The sequence below is a fragment of the Ursus americanus genome, chromosome 26 (assembly GCF_024610735.1).
Source record: "Ursus americanus isolate L20-20 chromosome 26, mUrsAme1.1.p, whole genome shotgun sequence".
NCBI lineage: Eukaryota > Metazoa > Chordata > Mammalia > Carnivora > Ursidae > Ursus > Ursus americanus.
In genome coordinates this window covers 31,027,194-31,053,987 of record NC_142152.1, presented here as the reverse complement: position 1 = coordinate 31,053,987, position 26,794 = coordinate 31,027,194, and the positions used below count along the sequence as shown (strand labels likewise).

At 46.8% G+C, this 26,794-nt stretch overlaps 1 protein-coding gene across 1 annotated transcript in view; it reads left to right on the top strand.

Moving 5' to 3' along the window:
• Positions 1-25,649, top strand: part of KCNK10 (potassium two pore domain channel subfamily K member 10) — a 65,171-nt gene extending 39,522 nt beyond the window's left edge. Inside the window, exons 4-6 of the mRNA XM_045807980.2 lie at positions 16,978-17,164; positions 21,618-21,760; positions 23,843-25,649. Coding sequence (XP_045663936.2) covers positions 16,978-17,164; positions 21,618-21,760; positions 23,843-24,463 — 951 coding nt within the window. The 3' untranslated portion in view covers positions 24,464-25,649. The remainder of the gene's footprint in view (positions 1-16,977; positions 17,165-21,617; positions 21,761-23,842) is intronic.
• The last annotated feature ends 1,145 nt before the right edge of the window (positions 25,650-26,794 follow it).

Sequence of the window (26,794 nt, the reverse complement as noted above, 5' to 3'; positions counted from 1 at the left end):
ATTCTATTTTCTGTCTGGGAATTTGACCACTCTGGAGACCTCATGTAAGTGTATCATGCAGGACTTGTGCTTTTGTGACAGGTTTGTTTCACTAGTATCGTGTCTTTAAGGATTCCTGCATGTTGTTGCATGAGTCACAATTTCCTTCCTTTTTAAGGCTCAGTGATATTGCACTGTTGTATACACTACATTTTTGTTTATCCATCATCTGTTGATGGACACTTGGGTTGCTTCACCTTTTGGCTGTTGGGAATAACGTGCTATGAGCGCAGGCGTGCAAATATCTGAGTCCCGGTTTTCAGTTCCTTTGAGCCATACCTAAAAGTGGAATTGCCGGGTCATATGGTAATTCTATGCTTAACAGTTTGAGGACCTGCCAGACTGTTTCCACAATGTGGCACAATTTTACATTCCCACTAGCAATGCACACGGGTTCCAATTTCTCTACATCCTCACCAGCACTTGTTGTTTTCTGCTTTTCCTCTTTTCTTCCACTTTCAAAGGCTGCAGAGACGGCATTTGGTAAATGGCTAGCTGATTGCTCCTCCCGTCCTGGCTGCCCCAACGGCTGCCATCCTGTCGCACTGGAGGCAAAACGGCGAGGCTGTGCCTTGTGCCTTGTCTCCCTCTTGCACCTGCCCCTCCAGCCTCCCACCCTCAGCTCCATCTGTGTCCCTGCGCTTGTCCCCATCATGCTTCCTCAGCTCCGGCCCTGCAGCAGAGCTGCCGGCAGGGAGGGCGGCTCAATGCCAGGCCACCTGGGGTCCCTGCATGCTGGTGACGTCCGGTATCCACCTGGCCTTGCTGCTGCTCTGACACTGTTTTATCCACCTTGTAATGTTTCGTTCTCCAGCTTCCCATAGTGGCCGCTCCTTCCTACCTCTCCCCTGGTCACTTTAATAAGCCATTATCAAATAATGCATTCTGTGTTTTCAACACGGGTATGTGACGATGAGCAGGAGACACTCCTTCCCCAGGAAGAAACAGACATAGATGAAGACCGATGTCCGTGATGAGACCGGGGCTTGGGTAGGCTGCCTCTGAAGCCACATGCCTCAGTGCCGAAGCCTGATCCACCACTTACCAGCCATGTGACCTTGGGCTATGCCCCTTTCTCTTTTTAAAAATTATTTGTTTTTATTTTTTAATTTTAAGTTTTTTAAATTAAGCTTTTAATTTAAATTCCAGTATAGTTAACATACAGTCTTATATTAGTGTCAAGTGTACAATACAGGGATTCAGCACTTCCTTACAACACCCGGTGCTCATCACAGCCAGTACACTCCTTAATCCCCAACACTTATTTCCCCCATCCCCCACCCCTCCCCTCTGGGAACCATCGGTTTGTTCTCTATAGTTAAGAGTCTGATTCTTGGTTTGTCTCTGTCTCTGTTTTTTTCCTTTGCTCATGTGCTTTGTTTCTTAAATTCCACATAGGAGTAAAATCATATGATATTTGTCTTTCTCTGACTTATTTCCCTTAGCATTGTACCTTCTAGCTTCATTCATGTTGTTGCAAATGGCAAGATTTCATTCCCTCTTACGGCTGAATAGTATTCCATCATGTATATGTGTGTATGTGTGTGTGTATACACACACCACATCTTCTTTACCCATCGATAGACACTTGGGCTGCTTCCATAATTTGGCTTTTGTAAATAGTGCTGCTATAAACATAGGGATGCATATATCACTTTGAATTAGTGTTTTTGTATTTTTTGGTAAATACCCAGTAATGTGATTACTTAATTTTAGGGTAGTTGTATTTTTAAATTTTTTAAGGAACTTCCATACTATTTTCCACAGTGGCTGCACCAGTTTGCATTCCAAGCAGGAGTGAAAAGGGTTCCTATTTCTCCATATCCTTGCCAACACCTGTTGTTTCTTGTGTTGTTGATTTTAGCCATTCTGACAGGTGCGAGGTGATATCTGTGGTTTCGATTGGTGCTTCCCTGATGATGAGGGATGTTGAACATCTTTTCATGTGTCAGTTGGCCATCTGGATGTCGTCTTTGGAGAAATGTCTGTTCATGTCTTCTGTCCATTTTTTTTTTAAAGATTTTATTTATTTATTTATTTGACAGAGAGAGAGACAGCCAGCGAGACAGGGAACACAAGCAGGGGGAGTGGGAGAGGAAGAAGCAGGCTCCCAGCGGAGGAGCCTGATGTGGGGCTCGATCCCAGAACGCCAGGATCATGCCCTGAGCCGAAGGCAGACGCTTAACGACTGAGCCACCCAGGCGCCCCAGCTCTTCTGTCCATTTTTAAATTAGATTATTTCTTTTCGGGGTGTTGAGTTTTATAAGTTCTTTATATATTTTGGATACTAACTCTTAACAGATATGTCATTTGCAAATATCTTCTCCCATTCGGCAGGTTGCCTTTCAGGTTTCTTTTACCTTTCAGTTTTGTTGATTGTTTATCTTCATTGTGCAGAAGCTTTTTATTTTTATAAAGTGCCAATAGTTTAATTTTGCTTTTATTTCCTGTGCCTCAGGAGACATATCTAGAAAAATATTGCTATGGCTAATGTCAGAGAAATTACTGCTTGTGCTCTCTTCTACGATTTTTATGGTTTCAGGTCTCACGTTTAGGTCTTTAATCCATTTTGAATTTATTTTTGTGTATGGTGTAAGAAAGTGGTCCAGGGTCATTCTTTTAAAGATAGCTCTCCAGTTTTCTCAACACCATTTGTTGAGTCTGTCTTTTCCCCATTGGATTTTCTTGCCTCCTTTGTTGAAGATTAATTGACCATATAACTGTGGTCAATTAATTTCTGAGTCTTTTATTCTGTTCCATTGATCTATGTGTCTGTTTTTGTGTCCATTTCTTTACTTGAAAAATGAGGTAACAATAGTAGCTCCCCCTTTTCGTATTTAGTTGATGCCTGAGAGCCTGCCTGATACGCACACAGTCAGCGCTCAGTACATGCTGTTACTGTTAGAATAAGCATGCCGTTTGCGATGGGAGCCCAGAGGCGGGACTTGTGAATTCTAGCTTGCGTATTTGACATCACACACGTGTTCAGTGCTGCACCTGTCTTATGTTGCATAATAATGGGTTGTTCTTTTTAAGTCAAGCATAAGGGCCTTGAATATAGAGCTTGGATGCCTTTTCTTTTTCTGTCCCTTTGCCAGACCTGCTCAGTGCTGAGCACTTTGGGGGCATAAATACTTCAGTAAATACTTACTGATTGTGAATTGATTGGAGAGGAAGGGGAGATGACCAGGTTCCTTTTGATGCACCCAGGGTGTGCAGGCCGTGCAGTACCCCCACAAACCCCAAATGAAGAAGAGATGCTTGCTGACGCTGCCCTTAGTCCTACCCTTCTTGGGAATGGGCTGGGAGATGCACGGGCTGGAGGAGTTTAGGGAACGGCAGTAACAGAAGGAAGGGCTTGGGCCTGGGACAAAGCTCATTGTCAGTCATTGTCCTACAAGGAAAAGATGCCTTGGCCATGACTCAAAGAAAGAAGAAAATAGAAGGTCTGAGTGTGCCCCTGCTGTTCTGTCTGGGGGGGGGGGGGGTGTGCTCTGTCTCCCTGGCTGCACTTAATGGGCTGCAAATGTATATGCAGATGTGCCCATGCTGCCCCATCACATACACAGATTCTAGTAAAAGGAAAGTCAAAGAATGAAAAAGGATTTATTTTAGCTACATGCTAATCGCCTCTCAGCTGGTGTGTGCTCTCACTAGATCTTGAAAACAAGGGCCAGTTCATATTTTTATAAAGCATCAAAATGTTCCCAGACCTTCCCGAAAGATACCTGGACCCCAAATATCCAAAAAGACCCTTGAAAGATAGGTTTTGCTGTACAACACCCTGTCTCTCATGTTCGAATCCTATGTACTTGCCCCCGTGGCTCCACTTCGATGGAATGATGTCTCCTCTGTCAGTTGTTTCCATGCCTTGGCAGACGTGAATTATTGTATTTTATTTTATTTTATTTTTATTTTTATTTATTTTTTAAGTAGGCTCCAGGCCCAGCAATGGAGCCCAATGTGGGTCTTGAACTCACAACCCTGAGATCAAGACCTGAGCTGAGATCAAGAGTCAGACACTTAATCGACTAAGCCACCCAGGTGTCCCAGCAGAAGTGAATTCAATAGAAACATCAACAGTCTTTCTACAGGAGTTTTTTTATTTGGCTGTCTACCTATCTGCACCCCCACACCCTGGTTACCTCCTCTAGCGGCCTAGGCACAAACAAATGTGTTGGGCATCTCAGCTCAGTCCACAGGACTTTCCCTTCCAATTTAACACCACGTTGCAGTTTTGTTTGAACAATTAGTAACGGGGATATATAGCTCGCAGTTAAAAAAAGGATAGGAATTTATGTATGAGCTTAAGAATAGAGTACAGAGAGCTTCTGTGTGATTTTAAAAATGAATTTTACTGAGCACTGCAACAGAGTTGGCACCAAAGCTAACAAGAAAGCAAATATCAACATTTAAAATAAAATGCAGACATATCAGTGCCATATGGCGTTCTTGCAGTGGTCTTACCACTTTCTTTGGCTTTCATCCTTTTTCTGACATCGCTGTTTGCTTCTTGCCTCTGCTGCTTTTGGTTCTGTATTTCTATGAGGTGTTTTTCTCTTTTACCTTCCTTTGGAGGCTTGTCAACCTTTTCTCCAGGGAAGAGGAGGAAGAGGACCTGTCCAGATGGCCACAGAAACATGTGACACCTGCTTCTGGGAGCCACTATGGGGGAAGTTTGAGGGTTGATGAGATTGCCCCCTGCCTGAAAAATGGGCACGTTGCTTCCTATCCCTTTTCCATTTAAAAAAAAATGATCACATGCCTTTAGTTTTAATAATATTTCTAGAAATGTCTTGAATTCAAATTCTTCTCTTATTATGAGGGAAGCAACAAAAAGATGAACTCACTAACCATATTTTGTGAAAAGTTCATAAAAAATATTAAAAAAAAATTTACAGTTAGCGTTCTGTCTTGGAGTGAGATCCTTGATGGTTGTATATGGGGCGATGTCTCCGCTTCCACGGGGAACCTTCAGGGGGCCTGTGTCCACACTGACTGTGCCATGGTCTCTTCTTCGGATGTTTGCATGGCGTATGGATGGTGCTTCCGAGAGGCCCCATGGTCCTCTGGCTCTGAGGGTAAATGTCAGTTCTTCAGGGAGGTTTTTCTGACTTTTTTTTTTTTAAGATTTTATTTACTTAATTGTCAGAGAGAGAGAGCACAAGCAGGGGGAGTGGCAGGCAAAGGGAGAAGCAGGTTCCCAACCAAGCAGGGAGCCCGATGCAAGACTCAATCCCAGGACCCTGGGATCATAACCTGAGCCAAAGGCAGACGCTTCACCGCCTGAGCCATCCAGGCATCCCTGGTTTTACTGACTTTTAAATGAGGTCAGCACCCTGTACTCCCAGAGCACCTTGTACACCCCAGAATAACATTCATCTCCTCAAATTGGAGTTACATGTTTAATGCCTGCTGTCCCCATCAACCCGAGAGCTCCGCAAGGCCCCGTCCTGTCTGCATCCTCAGCACAGTTTCTAGCACAGCACCTGGCGCCCAGAGCACGTAATCCATACCTGATGAGTGAATGCATGGGCATTATCATAGATTTTGATATGGAAGATGGAAACCAAAGTAGCATTGTGTGCAAATGAAAGTCAATGGAAAAAAAAAATGCCCCCGTCTTAACCTTTGAAGTGCAATTATTTTGATGGAAGGGTGGTCCGTAGGGTAGCAGTCCTCTGATAATGCCTCCTGCACACGACACATGGTATTTGTGTACCGGGGACTTTTGTCTCATCAGGCAACACCTGTGAGTATAATTCTACAGACTTTTCAAGTCAACCTCAAGTATGACGTACAGTTTACTTTCATCCAGTGGTTCTCAACCCTGTAATACCCAACACCCCCTTTTAGAGCAAGTATCCCTTCGTGCCCATTTACCACATTGAAATGAATCTCATAGAGGGTGCAGCTGATCCACACATCTAATTTTGCAAGTTCCAGTGCTACTGTCTAGCTGCGGTATGAAGGAGAGATGAAGGGTTGGTCATTTAGAATAGAACAATATGCTTCTGTCATTGGCGGTTGGTCACGAAACCCCCCAGAGAGCCACCAGAGCAGTGAGCTCCTGGCATCTACGTGTGGAATACAGTTGCTCCAGACGTGGGTCAGTTCAGGCATGTCGTACCAGTGATGAAAGTGCCACCCCCCCCGCGTGATGTCCTTTTCCAAAAGGGAGAACAGTTCTCGGCAGGGTTCCAGTTAGTCAAAATTCAGCCTTCTTGCAATGTACGTTGGAGTCATATTCTTGTAAAATTCAGCTTATATTGAAATTATGCTGAAAAAAATTGTGTGTGTGTGTTTATACGTAAAAGGGAGTTAGTTAAGTTCTCAGGTCACGTAAGTATAAACATGAATTTTTCTCAGTGGGATAGTCAAAACTCACACTACATTTGGGATTATGGTCTGATCCGTGGCACTCGCTCTTGCAGACAGGACGTCTGAACATCCTCGCCCCCTCCCGCTGCGTGCCGGGAATGCCCCTCGGATTGGTGCGACAACCACAAACATCTCACAGATTTATCAGTCACCGCCTACGGTGTTATAATCTAAATGGGGTTGTAAGGAAAAAAAACCTTCCAGGGAGCTCTTGTGTAACTTCAGGAATACCCACATACAATTTCTATCCTTGTAAATGGCCATGTTCAGATAGTCAACGCTCTCCCATTGAGGCAGTTCCGTGCTGTTGATATTCAGTTCCATCCCGCAGATGCGTACTGTGTGGTATGTGTGTATGTCCAGCGCCTGTGTCTCTCTGTAACATATGCCCCTTCTAGCATTCAATGTTACAAAGTCAGGACAGTTTATCTCTTTCCGGCTGAACAGTTTTATTTTAGGTCCTTCATACATTAGCTTACTTCAAACAATTGCTCCCCTATTTTCCCTCAGTGCTAAAAAAGAGGGAGCGAGTGTAGAAAGACACACCGCGTATTTGCTGCAAAGACAGGGAGACATGCCTGTAGGTGGACAGCAAATGCAGGACAGGGGAACGCACCAGGAGCAGAGGCAGCCGGGGAAGGATGGGTCACGCTAGCCAGAAGGCAGAGGGCTTTCTGCTGGAGGCAGTAGTGGAACTGTGTTGTGAGGAGCCCACGGGAGTTTGACAAGCATAGAAAGGGGAAGAACATCCCAGCAGACAGAACAGAAGCATGAAACAGAACTGTGGGCACCAGCAAACGATTCACTCTCTTTAGAGAGTAAGCTGCAAAAATAGCTGGAATCAGAGGCAAGACGGAGAGGGCCAGCGGGTGCTCGCTGGCAGTGGGGCTCCCCGGCACTTATGCTCAGGAAGGGGGTGGCCACGTTCTGTGGGACGAGGAGGTGGCAGGGCAGCAGGCAGGATGCAATTACCGCCTTGGAACAAGGCCACATTCTCATAGCGGCCACTGCCACCGTTGGCAAATGTCCCTGGGATTCTGGAGGCTTAGACAAGGCCCCTCACTTTACTTTCCTGTGGGGAGTATCGACTCCTCCTTCTCTCTTCCAGTTTTCTCCCAAGGGCATGGCCATCATCTCATTCCCACAAGGAAGGAAGACAAGCAGTGTTGTCAAAGACGGTGTGATTTCTCAAGGGAGCCACGCAGCGGTCAGGAGCACAGTCCCCATTGCCTCTCTCCCTTTTCTCCTCCTTACCCCTCTCGCTTCCAGCCTGGCCGTCTCCTTTTCCTTCATTGCAAAGATGACAAAGAGCACGGCCATTGTAGAGACTTTGGAAAACAGAGTACAAAGAAGAAAATAAAATCACGTGAAAACCCATTGTCCAAAGAGACGTACCGTTTGCATGTCGATAACTGTGCTTCTGAATCTTTTCTCTTTGCATCTTTAGTCCAAACGCCGGCCGCTGCCCTGGCACGCAGCAGATCCCGCCGCAGCCCCCCTTCCCGGGGTCCTCTGCCCTCTGGTGCCTGCAGGGGCTGTCACTGATGTGTGCCTGTGTCTGTCCTGGCCGCAGCCTGTGTCTTCTCCATTCACTTGTCTGGGTGGCCAATATCCGCTGTGGCCAGCAGCCTCTCTGGGCAGTGCTGCTGGTCCCCTCCTGCAGGCACCAGACCCTCTACCCAGCCCGAGAGAGGAGGCTGATATCGCTCTCTCTCTAACTCCCCATCCCAGGAATGCTTGCAGTCCCTTTCACACCACAGCCGAAACTAGCTGTCATCTCTCACAAGACTTTACTGAAGACTTAGAAATGCCGGAGAGATTGCCCAAGCAGTTATATATCATGTCTTGGAGACCAGACTTGGGAGGTACCCAGCCAAGAACAATGACCCAAATCATGCCACAGGACTGGTTCCGGAAGAAGCCATTGCCATTTCTTTCTTTCTTTTTTTTTTTTTAAGATTTTTATTTATTTATTTGACATAGAGACAGCCAGCGAGAGAGGGAACACAAGCAGAGGGAGTAGGAGAGGGAGAAGCAGGCTCCCAACGGAGGAGCCTAATGTGGGGCTCGAACCCATAACGCCGGGATCACGCCCTGAGCTGAAGGCAGATGCTTAACGACTGTGCCACCCAGGCGCCCCACCACTGCCATTTCTGATGGAGCAGATAGAAGCTGGCCCCGTTGACCATAGGGATGCCAGGCCCTCCCTAGTTGCTGCCGCTAGAAACACCCTTGTGACTGCCCCTGGAAGTGGCTTATGACCCCATCATTGTGGCCAGCAGCCCCGGGACATCCCTACTTCTTTAGGGATGATGTGTCCACTGCTGCCTGCCACCTCACTGCCCCCATGGAAGCTTCCGTTTAGTGCTGACTGGTTCCACCTTGACTGGGGGCAAGTTTCTCTCTCCACACCTCCACCCTGTTTAGTGTCCATGTCTCTCAATCTCTGTTCCGGAGACTTAGGGGGAGCCAGGGCTCCTGCGAGGTAGCCTGGGCACAGGAGCTGAGGGAGGACGCCTCTGCATCTCATCTCTCCCTCTCTGCCCCTGGCCCTCCAGGAAGCAGGTTCTGCTAAGGCCACTTGGAAGACCCTAGGAAGAGGAAGTCCCTTCCACTCTTCTTTCCTCTCCAGGCTGAATGGCCATTCTGCCAGCTCTCTGTCCCTGACCCTAGCCCAGGCTTAATGAGTCTGTGGGAGAGAGGAAAGTCGTTCTGCAAGGATGCCTCTGGGAATCTTTGCTCCTCACTTAGGGATAGCCTTTGGGATACCAGAGAGAGAAAAGAGGAAAACACACAGAAAACCATAGAAGGGATACTCCAAGATCAAGTCTGTCACCTGTCTCACTAGTGTCTGGGTCAGAGTCTGACTTATGTCTCTGTGGTTGGGAGAGCCCGGGCTGCGTGCTTGAGTCTTTGCTCTGGGGAGGCTGGGACAGTGAGTCGCTGGCACACCTCAGCCTCTGTACTGGGAGGAGGGCTGTTCTGTTCTGCTCATCAGTGAATTTAGCTCAGTAGGTGCACAATAAATATTTACTGAATGAAAGAGTAGAAAAGTTCTAGAATTCTACTCCATTCACAGCTTGGAAAATTTTCTGCTAAAGAAATCTTGTCCGACCTGGATGTTTCTATCAAGTTGCCTCAATGCCGGGCTTCCTAGTTTAGGATTAATTTCTGAAAGATTTTCTATGAAGCTGTATGCTTTAGTGAAAGCATCCCTGTATGCTTTCACTAAAAAGTGTTTGTCTAGAAAGAAGGAAAGGCGTGGTATGACTCTTGGGGAGGGGATTGCTTACCACATCCCCAGTAAAACCCAGGGATGTGCACAGGTATTGACTCAATGATACCCACGTGCATTTTTAAGGTATCGACCTAGATCTGGCTGATCTTGGGGACTTTCTCCAAATCTTCTAACAGGCAAGATAGGCCACAGACAATGCATGCTTCTTTGCCACTAATCTTGGTTCCTGGGCATGTAGACAGGCATTCTGGGAAGCCCACCAGAAGGTCACAAGGGCCTGCTCTCTGGGCTACTCATAGCTGAGAACGGAGAGATAGGGGCCTATGAAGGCTTTCTTCTCTCCCACACTTCCTGGGTACCCTCGGACGCTGGTTCCAGTGAACAATGGCCTGGCTCGGAGATGGCCAGGAAGGATGAGAAAGAGTCAAAGCCTCCTTGATAATCCACAGTGCACTGTTTACTTTGCTCAGTGTGTTACTGGCTGCATTATGACTGTTGGTTCCCCAGCTCCATCCCTCAGCGTGTCTTGTCCCTGTGGAAGGTTCCTGTCCCTTCAGAGAGCCCCAGCCAGGGCCTGGCCTTCCTTAATGACTTCCCCCATTCTTCACCTCCTTCTAGGACAGACCCCTCAGTAGGAGGCCTGTTGTAATTTCTTTCCTTTCTGCTTTCATTATATGTGTTCCTCCTTGGTGGGGCGGCTACAGTCTAAAGAAGGGAACTCACCTTCCATTGAGGACAACTTGCCCCACTGGACCCAGTCTGACCTCTCTCTTCCCTTCATTGTGAAGTAACTATTGAGCTGTCACTAACACAAAAAACCATGGTCCCAGGAGGACCGTGGGGAGGAGAATTGAGATGTTGGGGGTCTTTGAAGGAGACAAATAAATAGCATCTCTTTTTTGCCACCCAAGGTATGAACTGATTGAGAAGTAAGACAAAGGAGATGAGGCACTGAAGCCTAGTGTTACTGTATTTTCTCAACACTGGAGAATATGGTTTATATCTGTGGAAAAATGGGTTTCTTAATAACAGACCCCGAATGAGACAGAAGATCAAGAGGCCACTTCTGGAGGTCAGCTTGTTCCCAAAAGGAGGGGAGGGGAAGAGGCAGAATGCTTTAGTTCCTGGGTCAGAGAAAGGCTGGAGAGAGGCCATGTGTGTTAGAGCAGGGGGAGCCCCTTGCACAAGAAAGAAGCACTGGGGTGGGATCTTGTTTCCCTGGCTATTGTGGATTGCTTGGCCAATGAACTGTGACCCTGACCCTGTTGGCCGGGGGAGGAGAAGAGGGAGGCAGCTTCTGATGTCTGGAGCATTGTTACTGCAGTATTATCATTGTATGCTTGTGTAGATGATGGTGGGAGGGCATTTTGGGGCAGAGACATTGTTTCCTGTGCTGGTCAAATCTGGGTAAAGTAAATTTAGAATTTGGATGGGTGAGCAGCTAGGTGGGACATCTACTGGGGTTGCCGGGAGTTATTCTGTTGAGACGGCTCATCCTGAGGTGTGCCCATCCTCCCCTCCTTTCCATGGACTTGCCTTTTGAACCTCAGCTGAAGAGAAGGACCATTCTTCAGCCAAGATTGCATGTAGGTGTTTCCTACATTGGTGTGATTGCCTCTGAGTTGTTCCAATCCCTGGGACACAGTTTCTGAGGGCTTGACTCACAGAGAACCAAAGATCAGCCATTACAGTTGGCCCGCTTTTGTATTCCACATACCAGAGCTATGCAAATATTTATTTCTTCTCTCTCAGGTGACATTTTTAATCGGTAGGCTGTCATGAGGTATACCACACTTTGCCTTCAAGACCTAGAGCAGGGCTGGACACCATGGACAGCGCCATAGACTGTGTCAGCCAAAGACTCCGATGTTCCCACTCCACCTCACCCACTAGACTTCCTGTACACGAGAAAGGGACTTTTCTCTCTTTTTAAACCACTGTGTCCCTTACAACCAGAACAGCCCCGGTATGTAAAGGGTCCTTAAAAATTATGGGCTGAGTGAATTAACGGGTGGTATTTTGAGCACAAACTCTTGTGTTCCGATCCAGTATTACCTCCAAATATTCAAAGCCACTGAATTTTAGAACAGAAAACTTGCAAAGATTTTCATGAAAGTGTTCCTAGGATGGAACAGCTGAGAATTTTTATTATTTATGGATTTTAACTTTCCTCTATCCCAGGTGTACCTACATTGGCATTGCAGTGATAGAAACAATTTAATTGTATCTACCGAAAGCTTTTTCAAAAACTTTGCATGGTGATACAGGCAGAGCCCCGAACTGGCCAGTAATCTGTGAGATGCTGCAGGGTGGCTCAGGTAAAACTTGGTGTGTGTGTGAATTGAGCTATTGAGCTGAAAAGAGACAAGATACATTTGTGTCTTCAGCTTTTGAGGAGGACATTTTCCATAGGCTCCATGGAGATTTTGCTGCATGACTCTCACTAATGTGTGTGTATGGTATGTGTGCTGTGGAGAGTATAGCAAATGGTGTTTACCAGCTCTGCTCATAGTTTATAGAATTGTTGGTGCTACATAGCTATTCACTGTGATGTTGAAACTCTTTGTTGGAACTGGACGTTTTAAAAAGAAATCTTTGTGGCAAACATAATAATATCAGAAAATAAAGTCAGTTCTTCTGTGAGGCAGTTCCTATTATCTTTCCATTTTGAGAAATTATTCTCAGTTCAGTTGTATTACCATGGTGATGTGTTTGCATTTCAACAAAGCCAAACCAAACCAGACCAAAAGGAGAGCTCTGCACGTCTAGCTCCTGTCCTAGGATTTTTATTGCCGTATCCTTATTATTAAATAACATCTGCAAGGCTCTGGCTAAAAATCACAACGAAGTAGCAATTTCCCCAGCCAGACACAACAATCTGGATTGCTAATCTCAGAATTCTAAGAAATCACATTAAAGTGAAAAGGAGAACGACATTAGAGGGGCAAAAATGAAATAAAGAACCAGCCCACAAATGAATAGAAATATACTCGTTCTCTAAAATAAGATTGTGGAAGCAAGCAAACACAGGGAGGGCATTTTGCTTAATGAGAGTTGAACGTGTGGCTTAGTCCTCTGAGGTCTGAAACAAGTAAACACTTCCGAGATTGTCAGCACACACATCCCTCTCTCAAAGGAGAGAGCTCTTAGAGCTGGCTCTCCTGCTCTCTGTTTGTGAAGTTTGTTTTGCTCTTTGGAATAATTTCACATAGAGTCATGACAACAGAATGAACTCTACAGGAGGTGGGTTTCGAGTTCTTCGAACATTCCTGCAGTTAGTGCCAATTGGGCAGCAGGAAATAGTTTTGCATAATGCTATTTGCATAAGAAGGAAATAACACATCGTTTCTTCTAATCAACAAAGTGTGAAAAAAGGTTTGGACAGATGTGCACAGCCATCCTCTCCCTCCTGCCCAAATATTGTTATCGAACCATCTCTTCCCAGATAACAGTTTTGTTAGCCCAGGAACACATGAGCGAAGTCGGATCTGGGCTCTCACAAAGCTTTTTGCTAGCTGCTCTGCTTACCGGTAAATAAGCAGTGTGATTTTGCTTAGCAACCCCTCCATGGAAGGACAGCTCGCTTCTGTAAGTGGCGGGGAGGTGGGGAGGTGGCAGAGGGGGGCAAGGAAAGCTAGGTATGTGCCTCTCTGCGGCTAGTTCCTGACATCGCAAACATTATCTGCGATTCTTGGCGGTCTCAGAAGGATGATAAAGAACTAGGGGGAAATTAATGGAAAGGCAAATAAAAAAGTTTTCAAGATTGTGGGCTGAGACCGTCTGAGAGCTCCACCCAGGCCAACACAGAACCAAGGGAGAATGAGGACCTTTTTCTCATTAACAATGAGGTAATTATATGAGATAACGTATCCAAGAAGGGACAAGCAGCAGTGACTTCCTGAAGCTAAATGAAGATTATCTGAAGCCAGACAGGAGGGAGCATTCCTCAATAGCTAAGCGTGGTATGAAATCTGGGGCTGTCCACAGCTGAGATGAGATTTGAACCTTTACATCAACGATAATCATTAACGATCCCTGAGCACTTAGCAGGCAGTGTGCAAAGCTTTTACACACTTATTTAATCTTCCAAATAATTCTGTGAGGTGGATTCTCCGTGTCCATTTTATAAGGGAAGAAACTGATGCCCAGAGAGGTTGAGAAACTTGCCTGAGGTCACCCAGCCATATAGCAGTGGGGATGGGATGTGTCTTAGGCCGTCTACCCTTAGACTCCAATTTCCCAAACACCCTTTTACAAGTGGTAGTGTGCAGTTGCGGTGCTGACAGGGATAAGAAGCCAAGACCACGGGATGACGTGTAAGACAGTTTGTGCTTCCATCTTGAAAAGTGTTCAGTTAAGGTAACTGTTTTTGTTCTGTTTTAATATCTAGAGGGCAGCAAAAACATGGGTATCCAAAATAATATATATTGCTAAAACCTTACGTTCATGCCTTTTCCTTTTATAGTGAACTATGGGTATACACATTTACACACACACACACACACACACACACACACACACACGCAAGACACTTGACTTCTTAAGTCCCTAAAATACCCCAATGATTGAATTCTCCAAGCATTTACTGAGCATTACCCTAGGACATCTGGAAGAAGTCCCTTGGGGACTGCCTTGGGAGGTGAGGTGAACGGTGGTGAAATGTTTACCTTGCTGATAAACTCTCCAACAGAGACACCATGATTTCACCTTTGTTACATAGCTCCCTCCCTGCCACCAAACAAATCCTGTCCTGTGCTGTCGTCCCTTCTGCCCACCGCGGGGAGCCCGGGAATGTCTCCAGCATCCTACGTACTTACAAGCCCTCCATTGCCAACCTCAGCCTCATTCGGACTGCAGTTGTGTTCACATCCTAATTTATGACTTAACAAGTGTCTGACAAACATTTAATTTCATTATGTGTTTGAGGAGGACGGTTATAGAGGAGGGGAGAATGATGTTCCCGTTGCCAGCAATTAGATTCATTTAATGACCTACAGTGAAATCTCCTTTTGGGCTTTGGATTTGTATGCATGCCTATAAACAAACCTAGGCTAGTAATAAATACATTCCTGGATTCTCAGAGGGGCTCAACTGCCCTCACTGAGTCCTGCTAGAATGTCCAGGCTGGAAATTCATGGAATGGGTAAGACATTCCTGTGGTTCTCTTATCTTGTCATGATACTTTCATGAAAAAAATAATTGGAACGTTCATTTTGCAGTTTCAGCAGTATCAGTAAATTACCACTTTTTTTTTTTTTAGATGGCTTTTCTGAGGAGATGAGGAGGGGATGGTATAAAAGCATGGATCAAATAATTTTTCCCCATCCCCATTTTATACACTGAGTGCCCTTTTGGGAGTTAGAGCACAGGACTGCTTTTCAGAAAGAAGGGTTGTATTTCCTTAGGTTTTCCTGTGTATTTTTAGGGAATATATTGATCTCAGAACGGGAGTGTACATCATGCTGATATAGATTTGTGCAAATAAAAGTTCTCCACTCTAACTGTTCTTACTCGTTGAACTGAGTCCTCCGTTTTGCTGTGTTGAACATACCTGGGACCAGGACCCCAGGCAGGTGGGGCTGAATGTTTCTGAGGTGTGAATAGAGTGGACAGTAGAATTTCCCCCTTTTCAACTCTTGCATCCCTGGAACTTTCCAGGGAAGAAGCTGCGCCGACGTTTCTCCCACAGTCAAGGAGGAGGGGATGGAAGGGAGCGAAGCCTAGTCACCTTCTTGACTGGCATTTCCATGGTTGATCCAAGCAGTTGACCTGAGAAGACTCTTGCTTGACCATCTCAGTCCTGGAGAGACCTGGGAGAGGTGTCATTTCTTGTGACCGAAGCTTAGGAATTCCTGGACAGATCGCACAGTAACAATTTTTTATTCTCAGTCTTCCTTTCCAGAAGGGAAGCAGGATGGCCTGTTCTTCATGGGGGTTAGTCTGGTTGGCTTTGTTATTTGGGGGGGCCAGGACTCTGGCGACTTTGTGTGAGCTGGGAAATTGTTGAGTAACTTGAAGTCTGGTTCCATCAGTAAGCACTGGACTGGGAGTTAATCACATCAGAATTCTAGTCTTGGCTTTGCCTCTAATTAGCAAAATCATTTTATGCTAGTCCCTCAACCCCTCTTGGCTTCTGTTGAAGTGTATGAATGCAAAGGTCTCTCCACGTTCTGAGGTTCTCTGCCTTCTAATTCATCGGAAGGCAATGAATAGAAAACAGAGCACATGGTAAGGATTTCCTCTATCCAATGCCCCACATGTGGTATATATTTGCAGAAAGTCGGTCTAGGCAATGTGGGAAGGCCCGTTCACTCTGATGTTATATGGTTTTGGTTGGGTTATGGTGCTAGGGCCCCCTGATGACAATTTGCATGCCAGTCCGGGGAGCTTTGAGAAGACTCTTAAGGATTATTCAGCTCAGAGGCAATGCCAGTGTTGTCTTTAGTGCATTCTAGGCAAATACCAGTGATGCTCCCGTCCACGTCTGGACTCCATTGGCACCATTCCTTTAGGTGACATCTGTCTAGTTCCCAATCTAAATGCTTTCGCCTCTCGCCTGGCTCCTTCGGAAGCTGGCCTGAAACGAAGCTTCGATCATTTTAGACAGTAACCTGTCGTTCTCACTTGGACTCTTGTCTGTCCCCGGTGGATAACACAGCCCAAACTCACCACTGCACTGGCTCAAAAATGTGTGTTTTAAAAGTATGTTATAAATGTACAAGTTCAGCAGGGAAGGAGGGTGAAGCAGTTAGAGTCTGTCTCAAATACGTGCGGGCGTGGCTCTGTTTTCCTTGTCTTCTGAACATTTTAGTCTGTTTCAGGTCATCTGTTTTTTTTTTCCCCCACACATTCCCTTTGATATAAAGGAAACTAGGTGCCAAGTCCATGCCAGCCACTGTGCAGAGAGCTCCAAACCTGTGCCCTCCTGGACGAGGGTCAGTCCTACCACGTGAGAATTGGCAGCAAACCCTTCTTGGGGAATAATTGTTTGTAATAGTGAGGAAGTTAGAATCAGCATCTGGGCTGTAGTCATGGACCCACACCAAGGACATTCGAGGCATGACCTAAGCAGGGTTTCCTGACCTGGGGTCCATGAACAGGCTTCACTGGGTCTGAGAACCACCTAGAGCACCTGAAAACTTCTGCGCGTGCGTTTTTCTAGGAGAGGGCCCACAGCCTTCATCAGAGTCTCCCAAAGCTCCCATGACTGACGAAAGGTGAAAAGCCACTGGCATAATCCATCCTTCCTGTGCCTCTGTCTTTTGAATCCAGGGTGGTGAAGCTGACTTGCCTCTCTCTTTCTCCTTTGCTGTTCCCAGAAAAAGCAAGTGAGCCAGACCAAGATCCGGGTCATCTCAACCATCCTGTTCATCCTGGCTGGCTGCGTTGTATTTGTGACGATCCCCGCTGTCATTTTCAGATATATCGAGGGCTGGACCGCCCTGGAGTCCATTTACTTTGTGGTGGTTACCCTCACCACGGTGGGCTTCGGCGATTTTGTGGCAGGTAAGCACCCTGGGCATCCCAGTCTCCAGGGCCCCGGCGGGGAAAAGATTCTGTGAATAATGCTTTTCAAATACCATGCGAAAGAAACCATGTTGCGGGAGAAACAAATGAAAACAGCTCAGTGTCCCTGCTGCTGTGCATGGACCCATTTCAAGGCCATGGTCCCATGTAATGTAAAAAGCAGCAGACTGCGCCGTGACATGAAAGCCAGCCTCTTCCTCCCCAGGATGCTCCTTGCCCGTATCGCTCTATGATTTATGCATGAGTGAAATGAATTTCTCACTGCATGCTGGATTTCTGATTTGCATTAAGTCTCTTCGAATCAATTGATAAAGGCTGTATTAGCAACTGGAAAATATGAAACTCTGGAGCGATTACCCTAGAGCTTGGCCTACAGCGACCTGTGGGTTAGGGTTCCTGAGGCTTCCCCGGGGGAGGGCTGTATTCCCTGCAGAAGTTATCCCGGGCGTGCCCTGACACAAGACTTAGGACTCAGTTGACTACCAGGAGCTGAGAACCGTCCCAAGGGAGTGCAGTATTATAATGGATTCTGCATGAATGTATATAGAAACAATAGTCTTCGTTGTGAACATAGATGCCAATGAATTATGTTTATAGGAGCAAAAGAAAACCATCAGTTTCAGCTAGGGACAGGGAGCTTCAAAAGGAAAGGAGATCTGGCTTCTCACAGGTATGGCTTTCCCATAGTGTGGTAGGAAGGCAGGAGGAGGAGGAGGCCAGCCTTCTCTTTCCTAAGGGATAGTTCTAGGGGGTCAGAAATGGATCGTTTTCTACTCTGAGAAAGCTTTGATTAAACAACTGTCCTAAGCTCAAAACGTGTGGGTGATGCACGTGCAGTGTGTGTGTGTGTGTGTGTGTGTGTGCCCATGTGTGTGCACGTGTGCACGTGTGCATGTGCGTGTGCCTGTTCATGTTCTTGACCAGCTCCTGGTTAAGCAGCAGCCTAGACATTTGCAGGCTGAGCTCGCAGACGGACTGTCCTTTATCTGGCACATGATCCTGGCCAGTGCCTTGGTTTCTTCATGGAGTACGGTGCTCACCAGGAGGACAGGGATCTGGAAATCCGGAAAACAGGAAATTCTGGAGGGGATATTGAGGGCTCTTCAAAAGGAGCCTGGGTGCCTCCACAGTCATTCTGATAGTGATAAGCAGCAGGGTGGTCTCCTAGCTCTTCCACCGGGCAGATGAAGACTGAAGTCCAGTTTGTAAAAATAGCAGTTTTTATTTTTTTCCTTCCTTTTTCTTGCCTAAGGACGAAGCGCTGCAAAGTCAAAGCGATTAGAACCCCACCCCAGTGCTCAGCCACTGTGCTGCCCTCACCTGGGGTGAGGGGCCACCTCGTGCCATCTGAGCGGAGGCCTGCAGCTCTGGAGGGAAACCGCAGAGAACTATCGGGACTATTTCACAAACGTCTTCAAGTTCCCCCAGAGCCTAGTTTGCCCTGGGTTGTGCTTCAAAGTGCCCTGTGCCAGCCCTGGGCCGTCTGCACTGTCTGTTAGAGGACACTTGCGACCGGCCCTTCTCTCTAAACACCTGCTTGACTCAGCCCGTTAGTCTGTTAATCTGGGGTGCAAATAGCAGAGCCTTGGGATATAAAATTTTAAAATTTATTTATTTGGTGATCAGCAAAGAGTTGAAATTTCTAATTGGAATTCAGGTTATTGGTTTACATCTAATTATACAATGTAAGAAAGTGCAGGGAAGCTTGTCACTAAAAAAATGCCATTTGACAATAACATAATTGAATATTTTAAATTTTAATGTTCGACATTGTGATATTATAAAACAAAAACTGTAATAGTTGACTCAAATTAGAGTCAATGTGTAAATATCTGCTATGTGCTTTGGTTCACATTATTGAATCCAGGCCTTCATATTAATTGAAAAGTGATGATGAATCTAAAATAATAATATGAATTGCATTTTATAAAACAGCATCGATTGAAGGACCAAAAACTAAAAAGTAAAATGAGCCCCAGATTTAATGCACATGGATGTTCTTGGTTGGCCTAGGTGATGGGACTTGATTTACAGCTTTATTAAAAATGTCAGAAAAAGTAGCGTTGACTTATTTAGATATTAGATGAATACAGTTGGCCAACCTAAATGATTTTGCATATGTTGGTTCTAAGTGAAAAAGTTAAAGATAACCCAGGAAAGAACGTGTGATTTATTTAACATTGTGACGCATTAATGCACGGGAGGTGCTCTTCACCACGGATGGGAGAGAAGAAAGGACATCCGTGTTCTTTATCTTTTCACCCACGGGGACCTCACTCGTTAGGGCGCACGGCTCAGCTGGCATGCTGCTCCTCCCTGGGAGGAGGGGGGGACCTAGGACAAAATGAGAGGGGATTCTGGTGCTTCAAGGGATACTGCCAATGATTTTACCTGATTATTTCTCCTTATTACACACCATGGATTGAGAGCACTCAGTACATACTGGCACTTGACCTTATCTTTACTTACCTAGCAAGGGCGTGACCTCCACAGTCACAGGCCTGGCGCTGTTTTAATTCCTCATTTACTGTTGATTACAAAGCCTGATTTCTTTTGTCCTGAGGTCTCCATGGACAGGTGTCTCTTACAACTCACGCTGCTGACTGCAATTAGACCAGGCCCTTCGAAGCTTAGGTTTCCAGAGCTTACATAGATTGGTCTGAAGAATGCATGCCTTAAAAGGCTGGAAGTTTGTCACAACCTTTTGGGCAACACTCTAAGAGCGATAGGGAAGGATACCTGATCCTTTAAAAAAGGCACATTAACGAGAGAGTCGATGATTGCTGCCATTGAACCTGGCATCAACCCTTCTAGAAATACAATTGGAACATTGATCGCCATGCAGGATTAAGTACCGGTTTATTTTGTAGCTGATTAACGTCAGGACAGCCTAACAACATCACAGCATTTTGAAACTCTGACTGAGAGCGGACACAGAGCTCTGAATTCCAGACAAGCAGTCGGTGAAGACGCGGAAGGGTGTTTATTGCATTGTTCGCTAGCGCCCCCTAGTGACAAGCTTTGTTGGGTGGTGGTGACTTGCTAAGGTAAATCTCTTAGCCCCAAGGAGAAAGCTGCCCCATTTTCTGGCTTAGCGCAGAGCCGGAATGAACCCCGAAAACCACTTACTGTGGCAGGAACTCCAATGGTATCCTAGAGGAAGCTGCCGGGGAGAGTTGCCTAAAAGGAAAAAAAAAAAAAAAAAAGGGCAGCTAAACCAGACTGAAGGGGCCACACAGACGGTTAGTAATGTTTGGAATTCTAATTTTAAGAAATGGCAGTGGCCTCGAGACCTTGTGGGCCGCACTGGTCCACTGAGAGGAGCCACAGGCCACAGTGCCTGCCCAGCTGCCCTTGGGAGGGTATTACTCTTACCGTCAGAGCTCAGTGTGGATTCAGTGCTGCTAGAGGAGGTCACAACCATGGCCCAGTGGGAAAGACTAGCAATCACTCATCACGTAACCCCATAATTACCCATACACTGCTAATGTCGGTGGTCTTAGAAATGACCACGGGCCTGCCTCCCTGGGCAGCAGTGACTCACAGAGTGAGAACCAGGCTGACATCAGTTACTTCCTCGCTTCCTTGGGAGAGGGGGCTGGGCTTGGAGCCTGTTTTGCATGGCTACCTTCAGCAGCGCCCGTAGGAGGACGAGAATAAATAGGGTAATTATTTGCAATGAATGACTGGTCCTTTCAGCGGAACAGCTGGTCAATGCAATCGGGCAGCTGGCCATTTGATTTGATGGATTTCTACTGTAATCCCTACATATAAAATAAAGGATCGGACTCGCCGGCCTTTTAGTTCTAGCACGGTGATTCTAATTACTCAGTCTAATTGACCTTTTCGATTAGCATCATGTAAACACCATCCCTCAGTTAGTGTTAAGTCACTACTGCTAGGATCAAAGTCTCAAGAACGCCATTAAGTCTAATTTTACTACCACACAGCCACTCCGCTCTTAGTAAATGCAGGTATCAAAGAGGAAACGGTGCCAAGAGTTCCAAGCCCTTGGGGATTATTGATCTTTCATTTTTATTACATTTGAAGAAGTTTAAGAAGACAGTTGACAGCTGGGCCTCATCTGTTGTCCTCTAGCTCACTTCATTCATTGTCAAGCCCGGGTTGAGAAAAGGTGGACCAAGCTGGCCACGGACACTATTTTTGTTACGGGTATTCGGTTAGCGGTCATTGTTATGGGTATTACGGTTAGTGGTCAAGAATCAAAGCAGTTAAGCCACAAGTCAGGCTCCTTTTGGGAAGGGACCCATCTTTTCCTTGCCCTCCCTTCCCTGTCACCTCTTGTATACAGCAGGCCTAACAATTGTCAGATGGTGATGGGATGACATCTCTGCTCCTTGGACCGGAATATGCTTGTTCTGCAAAGACCGAATGCTAGACCCTGGTTAAAGTAATGTTTGGTTGTTTTCAGGGGGAAACGCTGGCATCAATTACCGGGAGTGGTATAAGCCCCTAGTGTGGTTTTGGATCCTTGTTGGCCTTGCCTACTTTGCAGCTGTCCTCAGTATGATCGGAGATTGGCTACGGGTTCTATCCAAAAAGACAAAAGAAGAGGTAGGACCCCTTCCAAATTCTATAAATGTTTCTGAGATCAGATTAGCTCATGTCAAGAATTACCTATCTCTATTTTATGGGCTGGAGGGTTTCTTAATACATGGAGAGCCCCTACGGCTTCCTCGTTTTGAATCATTACCTAAAAGCCAAGTTCAGTGGAATAGCAGTTATTTCTGGATCCTTTTTTGGCAGGTGAGAACATCTGATGACTCACCAGGCCACAGATCCTGGAAGGACTAGTAAACAACGACTTTTTATTTTATTTTTTGTTATTTTAAAAATTTTTTTAGTTTTAGAGAGAGAGGGAGAGCAAGCATGAGTGGGGGGAGGGGCAGAGAGAGAATCTCAAGCAGACTCCCCACTGAGCACGGAGCCTAATGCAGGGCTGGATCCCAGGACCCTGAGATTGTGACCTGGGCCAAAACCAAGAGTCAGATGCTTAACCAACTGAGCCCCCCCCCGAGGCGCCCCAGAATGCTTATTTTTAAAAAATGAAAAGGGAAAAAGAAAAAAATAACGATGGTCAGCAGGGGTAGACTCTAGTTGAGGGAGGTGTGCAGACATGTGGGAGCAGCCTAGAAAGTTTATAAAAAGCTTGAGAAGGATGGGCCTGGTCTGTATGGAAATGCACTAGACTACTAGGACTCTGAGACTGAAGTCCTCCAACAGTGACCAGCTGTGGGGAAGCAAACACAAGGGGTTCCTTTTCACGTTTATCCCCTCTGGGTTGTCAGATCTGTAGAAATAAATCTACCCCTGTGTCCAGGGACATGCAGGCTTTACTCCCCTGGGTAAATATTCGTGAGAACCTACACAAAGGCAAGAAAAGGAAGATAAAAGAGGGGAAGATAGATTTTGTGATTAAAAAAAAAAAAGTCCATGTAGTTCTTCTAGGAAGAGAGGAAAAGAACTGAAAAGGAGGGCAAGAGAAGAAGAAAAGAGTTAACAAGTGGAAGGGAGATTAAAAAAACAAAGAAATAAAAAGAGGGACAGCCTCCCGAAAGGTGACTGCTCGCTTCCCGGCAGACAGACATTCTGCATAGAAGGCCCCAGGACAAAGTTGCTGAATGGGAAAATTTCCCATATCATTCCCGGGCCCAACTGTTAATTTTCCTGGCTTAGAGAAACACTGGCGATGCAATCCCGTCAATGCAGTCTCCGGTCTGATTCCCCAGATGGCTAACTGACCTGCCGAAAATCAGCTGTAGTGAAAGAGAAAGTTACCACATAAATATCGACTTTCCTAAATGCAAAAATGCAGACTTCTGAGTTGCTCGTCTGTGTAGAAAAGCATGGACTAGTGCTGTTGGCAGTGCTGAATGAGAGCCAAGAAATCTGCGATCGATCCTCATGCATTCTGAGAATGTTCTGTGGGCTTTCGCAGAGCAAGACTAGGGAAGTTTGGTTCCCAGGGGCCCTGGAGGGTCTTTTCAAAGCAGGGTAAGCCAGACAGCCCTCTACCCCAGTGTGGCCCACATTCAGGGTAAGCAGCGCTCCCAGTTTGCCCAGGACTGCAGGGGTACCTAGGACACGGGACGTTCTGTTCCACAACCGGGACAGTCCCAGTCTAATTGGGACGGGTTGGTCACCCCACCCAGACAGAAGCATCGGAGGAACAGAGAAGGGCCAAGGACCGGCTGCACCTCTGCTTTGTGCCCGGGTGCCTGTCTCTGTCTCACGTAACCCTGAGAACTTTGGGAGCTAGACAGGATTACCCCAGTCACGTGGGAGGAATGAGGCCATACAACTAAACAAGGGGTGGACACATCATGGGAACCCAACACGGGCCAACTCCAGATAGTGATCGCTCCCGCAGACTGCCGTCCTCCTCCCGTTCGGTCACCACCTCCACATCTCAGGCTTCTGCTGGGTTCTCTAGCAGGTGTGCCCCCCGAGCCACAAAAGCCAGGTCTTTAGGGCAGAGCTACCACCCCCCTCCCCCAGCATGTGCCCCCCTCACCCCCTGGCCTCCCCGGAGCCAGCCTTCCCATCGGGACACCCAAGGGCTGTGGGGGGTGGTGGTGGGGGCCCGAGGTGGGGACAACTTCTCAGCGTGTCCTCGCTCTTCTGTCTCCCGGCCAGGTGGGTGAGATCAAGGCGCACGCGGCCGAGTGGAAGGCCAACGTGACGGCCGAGTTCCGGGAGACGCGGCGGCGGCTGAGCGTGGAGATCCACGACAAGCTGCAGCGGGCGGCCACCATCCGCAGCATGGAGCGCCGGCGCCTGGGCCTGGACCAGAGGGCCCACTCGCTGGACATGCTGTCCCCGGAGAAGCGCTCCGTCTTTGCCGCTCTGGACACGGGCCGCTTCAAGGCCTCGTCCCAGGAGAGCATCAACAACCGGCCCAACAACCTGCGGCTCAAGGGCTCCGAGCAGCTGAACAAACACGGGCAGGGGGCCTCCGAGGACAACATCATCAACAAGTTCGGGTCCACCTCCAGACTCACCAAGAGGAAAAACAAGGACCTCAAAAAGACCTTGCCCGAGGACGTTCACAAAATCTACAAGACCTTCCGGAATTACTCCCTGGACGAAGAGAAGAAGGAGGAGGAGACAGAGAAGATGTGTAACTCGGACCACTCCAGCACCGCCGCGCTCACCGAGTGCATCCAGCAGCCGGCCGGGGCGGAGAACGGGCTGGTGCCTGCGGACACCAAAGACAGGGACCTCGAGAACAACGCGTTACTTGAAGACAGAAACTAAATGCTGAGGACCTTGGACCTGACCAAGCGTTGTGGTTTGTTTTTTTTTTTTTTTATATTCACCCTGAGACACGTGCCTTAAACAGACTTTCTCGTTAGTCCGAAATTACATAGCATTGAAGAATATATTTCACTGTGCCATAAACGACGGAGAAAGATTGCTCTGCCAAAAGGAATCAAAGAACAAGGACCGCACTTCCGACAGTGACCACAGGACATGCCGGGAGTGTTCGCACACGCAGGAGGTCGTGGCCACGAAAGCTAAGGGCAGGTGTGGGCCGGTGCTGCGCCCCTGGGCGCCGTGCCGCCCGGGCCTGGTGTGGAGAAAGGGCAGCTATTCCTTAGACCAGCCTTCTGAAAGGAACAGGTGTGTCTTTTACATGGAGCCTCGTTTCCTGAACCTACCGTTAGAGATATGCACACACACAGAAGGGGACCGGATGGGGGCTGAACTAGTACCTGTAATGAGGGTTCGAGTTGACATTGTGGCATGTTGCTCTGAGCTTGAATTTTGATACACATCATTCAGTGCACACTTAGTCTTTCTAAGCTCCAAGTGAAGGTCCCTGGGACCCGGGAGCACGTGGAATTTGCGGGAAACAGATCAGAGCACACATATTAAAAGGTGCAATTGCTTTCCTCATTACACAAGAAAAAAAAATCACAAATGCATCACACTGTGGATATCACCTTAACCAATGACAGAAGCCTATTGAATTTTGTCTATCGACGAATGACAAATGAACTTGCAAGCATTGGCGAAAACTCAACCTCATTCGCTGCATGGTTATGGGCAAAAATCATGCATTTTCCTCAGTGGGTGCAGTGGTGAAAATAAACTGGTTTTGAAATGCCCATATTCACTTTTCTAGTGGAACTTCGGTTATAACTTGTTTTGATAAGAGGGGGAAAAAATACCAAAACGATTGCCTTGCATGATGCCAGTGGCTTGCTGTTCTGTCTAGCTGATCCTAAATTTTTATAAAAATAGACATCCTGCATGTCTGAGACATACCAAGGAGGACCATGGCATCATTCCATCTCAGGGCTTTTTGTCCCTTTGGGTGTCTTAAGGTAGACATAGTGACGAGGTCCAATCTTGCTATCTCCAAACAAAAGAAAGAATCCCCAACCAACTCTTGTACAAGAAAATTGAATTGTTTTAATTGCTTGCAGCTTAAGTGCCATTAATGCCATTTAAAAACTAATGCTTAAAAGAAGTATTTACAACATTCCACTTTTATGTTTGGGTGTTTCTTATTTTGAAAGCATCACTTCTTTTCCTTGCTTCTTTCTTTGTCTCGCACCTGCTAGTCACTAAAGTTGAAACACCAGTGTGATCGATCGTTTCGAGGCAAACAATAGCCACAGGGTCGTTCCGTGAGGTTAGAATGGTCAGTGAAGGAAAGTGGGGGAGGGGCTGGTCATAGGTTTTGAGAAGAAGATTTTAAATGGATTTTTTAATCAGAAAGGACAAAATATGTGCTAGGCTCCCGTCCTGTGTGTGCCTCAGCCCCTTGCATAATTGGCTGGTCATTGATGGTTCAGCCTTAGCTGTTTGGACCACGCTCTTAAGCATTTGGACCTGGCAGCCCCAGGAAGTTGCTGGTGATGGGCGCCACCTTTTGGGGATTTCACACGACCAACACAAAGCGTGGATTTATCAAAAGATCACAGGACTAGCGGAGGCTTCCTGAAATCATCTAATGCTTTCTGACTTCTGGGGAAAATTATACCCACCACGTCCTTGGCCACTGGTACCACGGAAGACCTCTTCCTGCCCATTTCCCCAAAACGCCCAGCTCTCCCTCGCCTGGAGCACTTGTAGCTCTGCCTTCCCCTCCCCCAAACGTTCAGTTAAAAGTTCTGGCATTGCTTTTGGGAAGGAGCCAAATCAGAATCAGCTTTCACGAGGCTCTTCCTGTCCACGGTAGATTTGCGTTAATGCCTCCACTGGGCTGGAGCTGTGGCTCACTGGTGACATCCTGTGTCCACATATTAACAGACACGGAAAGGACGTTTATGCAGGTGTGGGCGCTGGCTCTTACTGTGAGAGTCCTTCCAGCCTGACAAAATGTGTTTTGATTGGTAGATTTCTGGGACTTTCTCTATTCTTCTGACAAGTTAAAAGCTTCCTGATTAAACTACCCATTGATCTCATTCATGTGCGTTTCTGCCCTGTATTACTCTTACCTTCTTTAGAGTAGTGTGTTCACAATTCTAGACGCTACAGACAAATCTGGCCAAGAGGCTTCCTTGTCATTTATCCAGTGGTTTCCGTGGGCCAGGCACGAGATTCGGCACTTTATGGGCATTAGCTCAGTGAAACCTC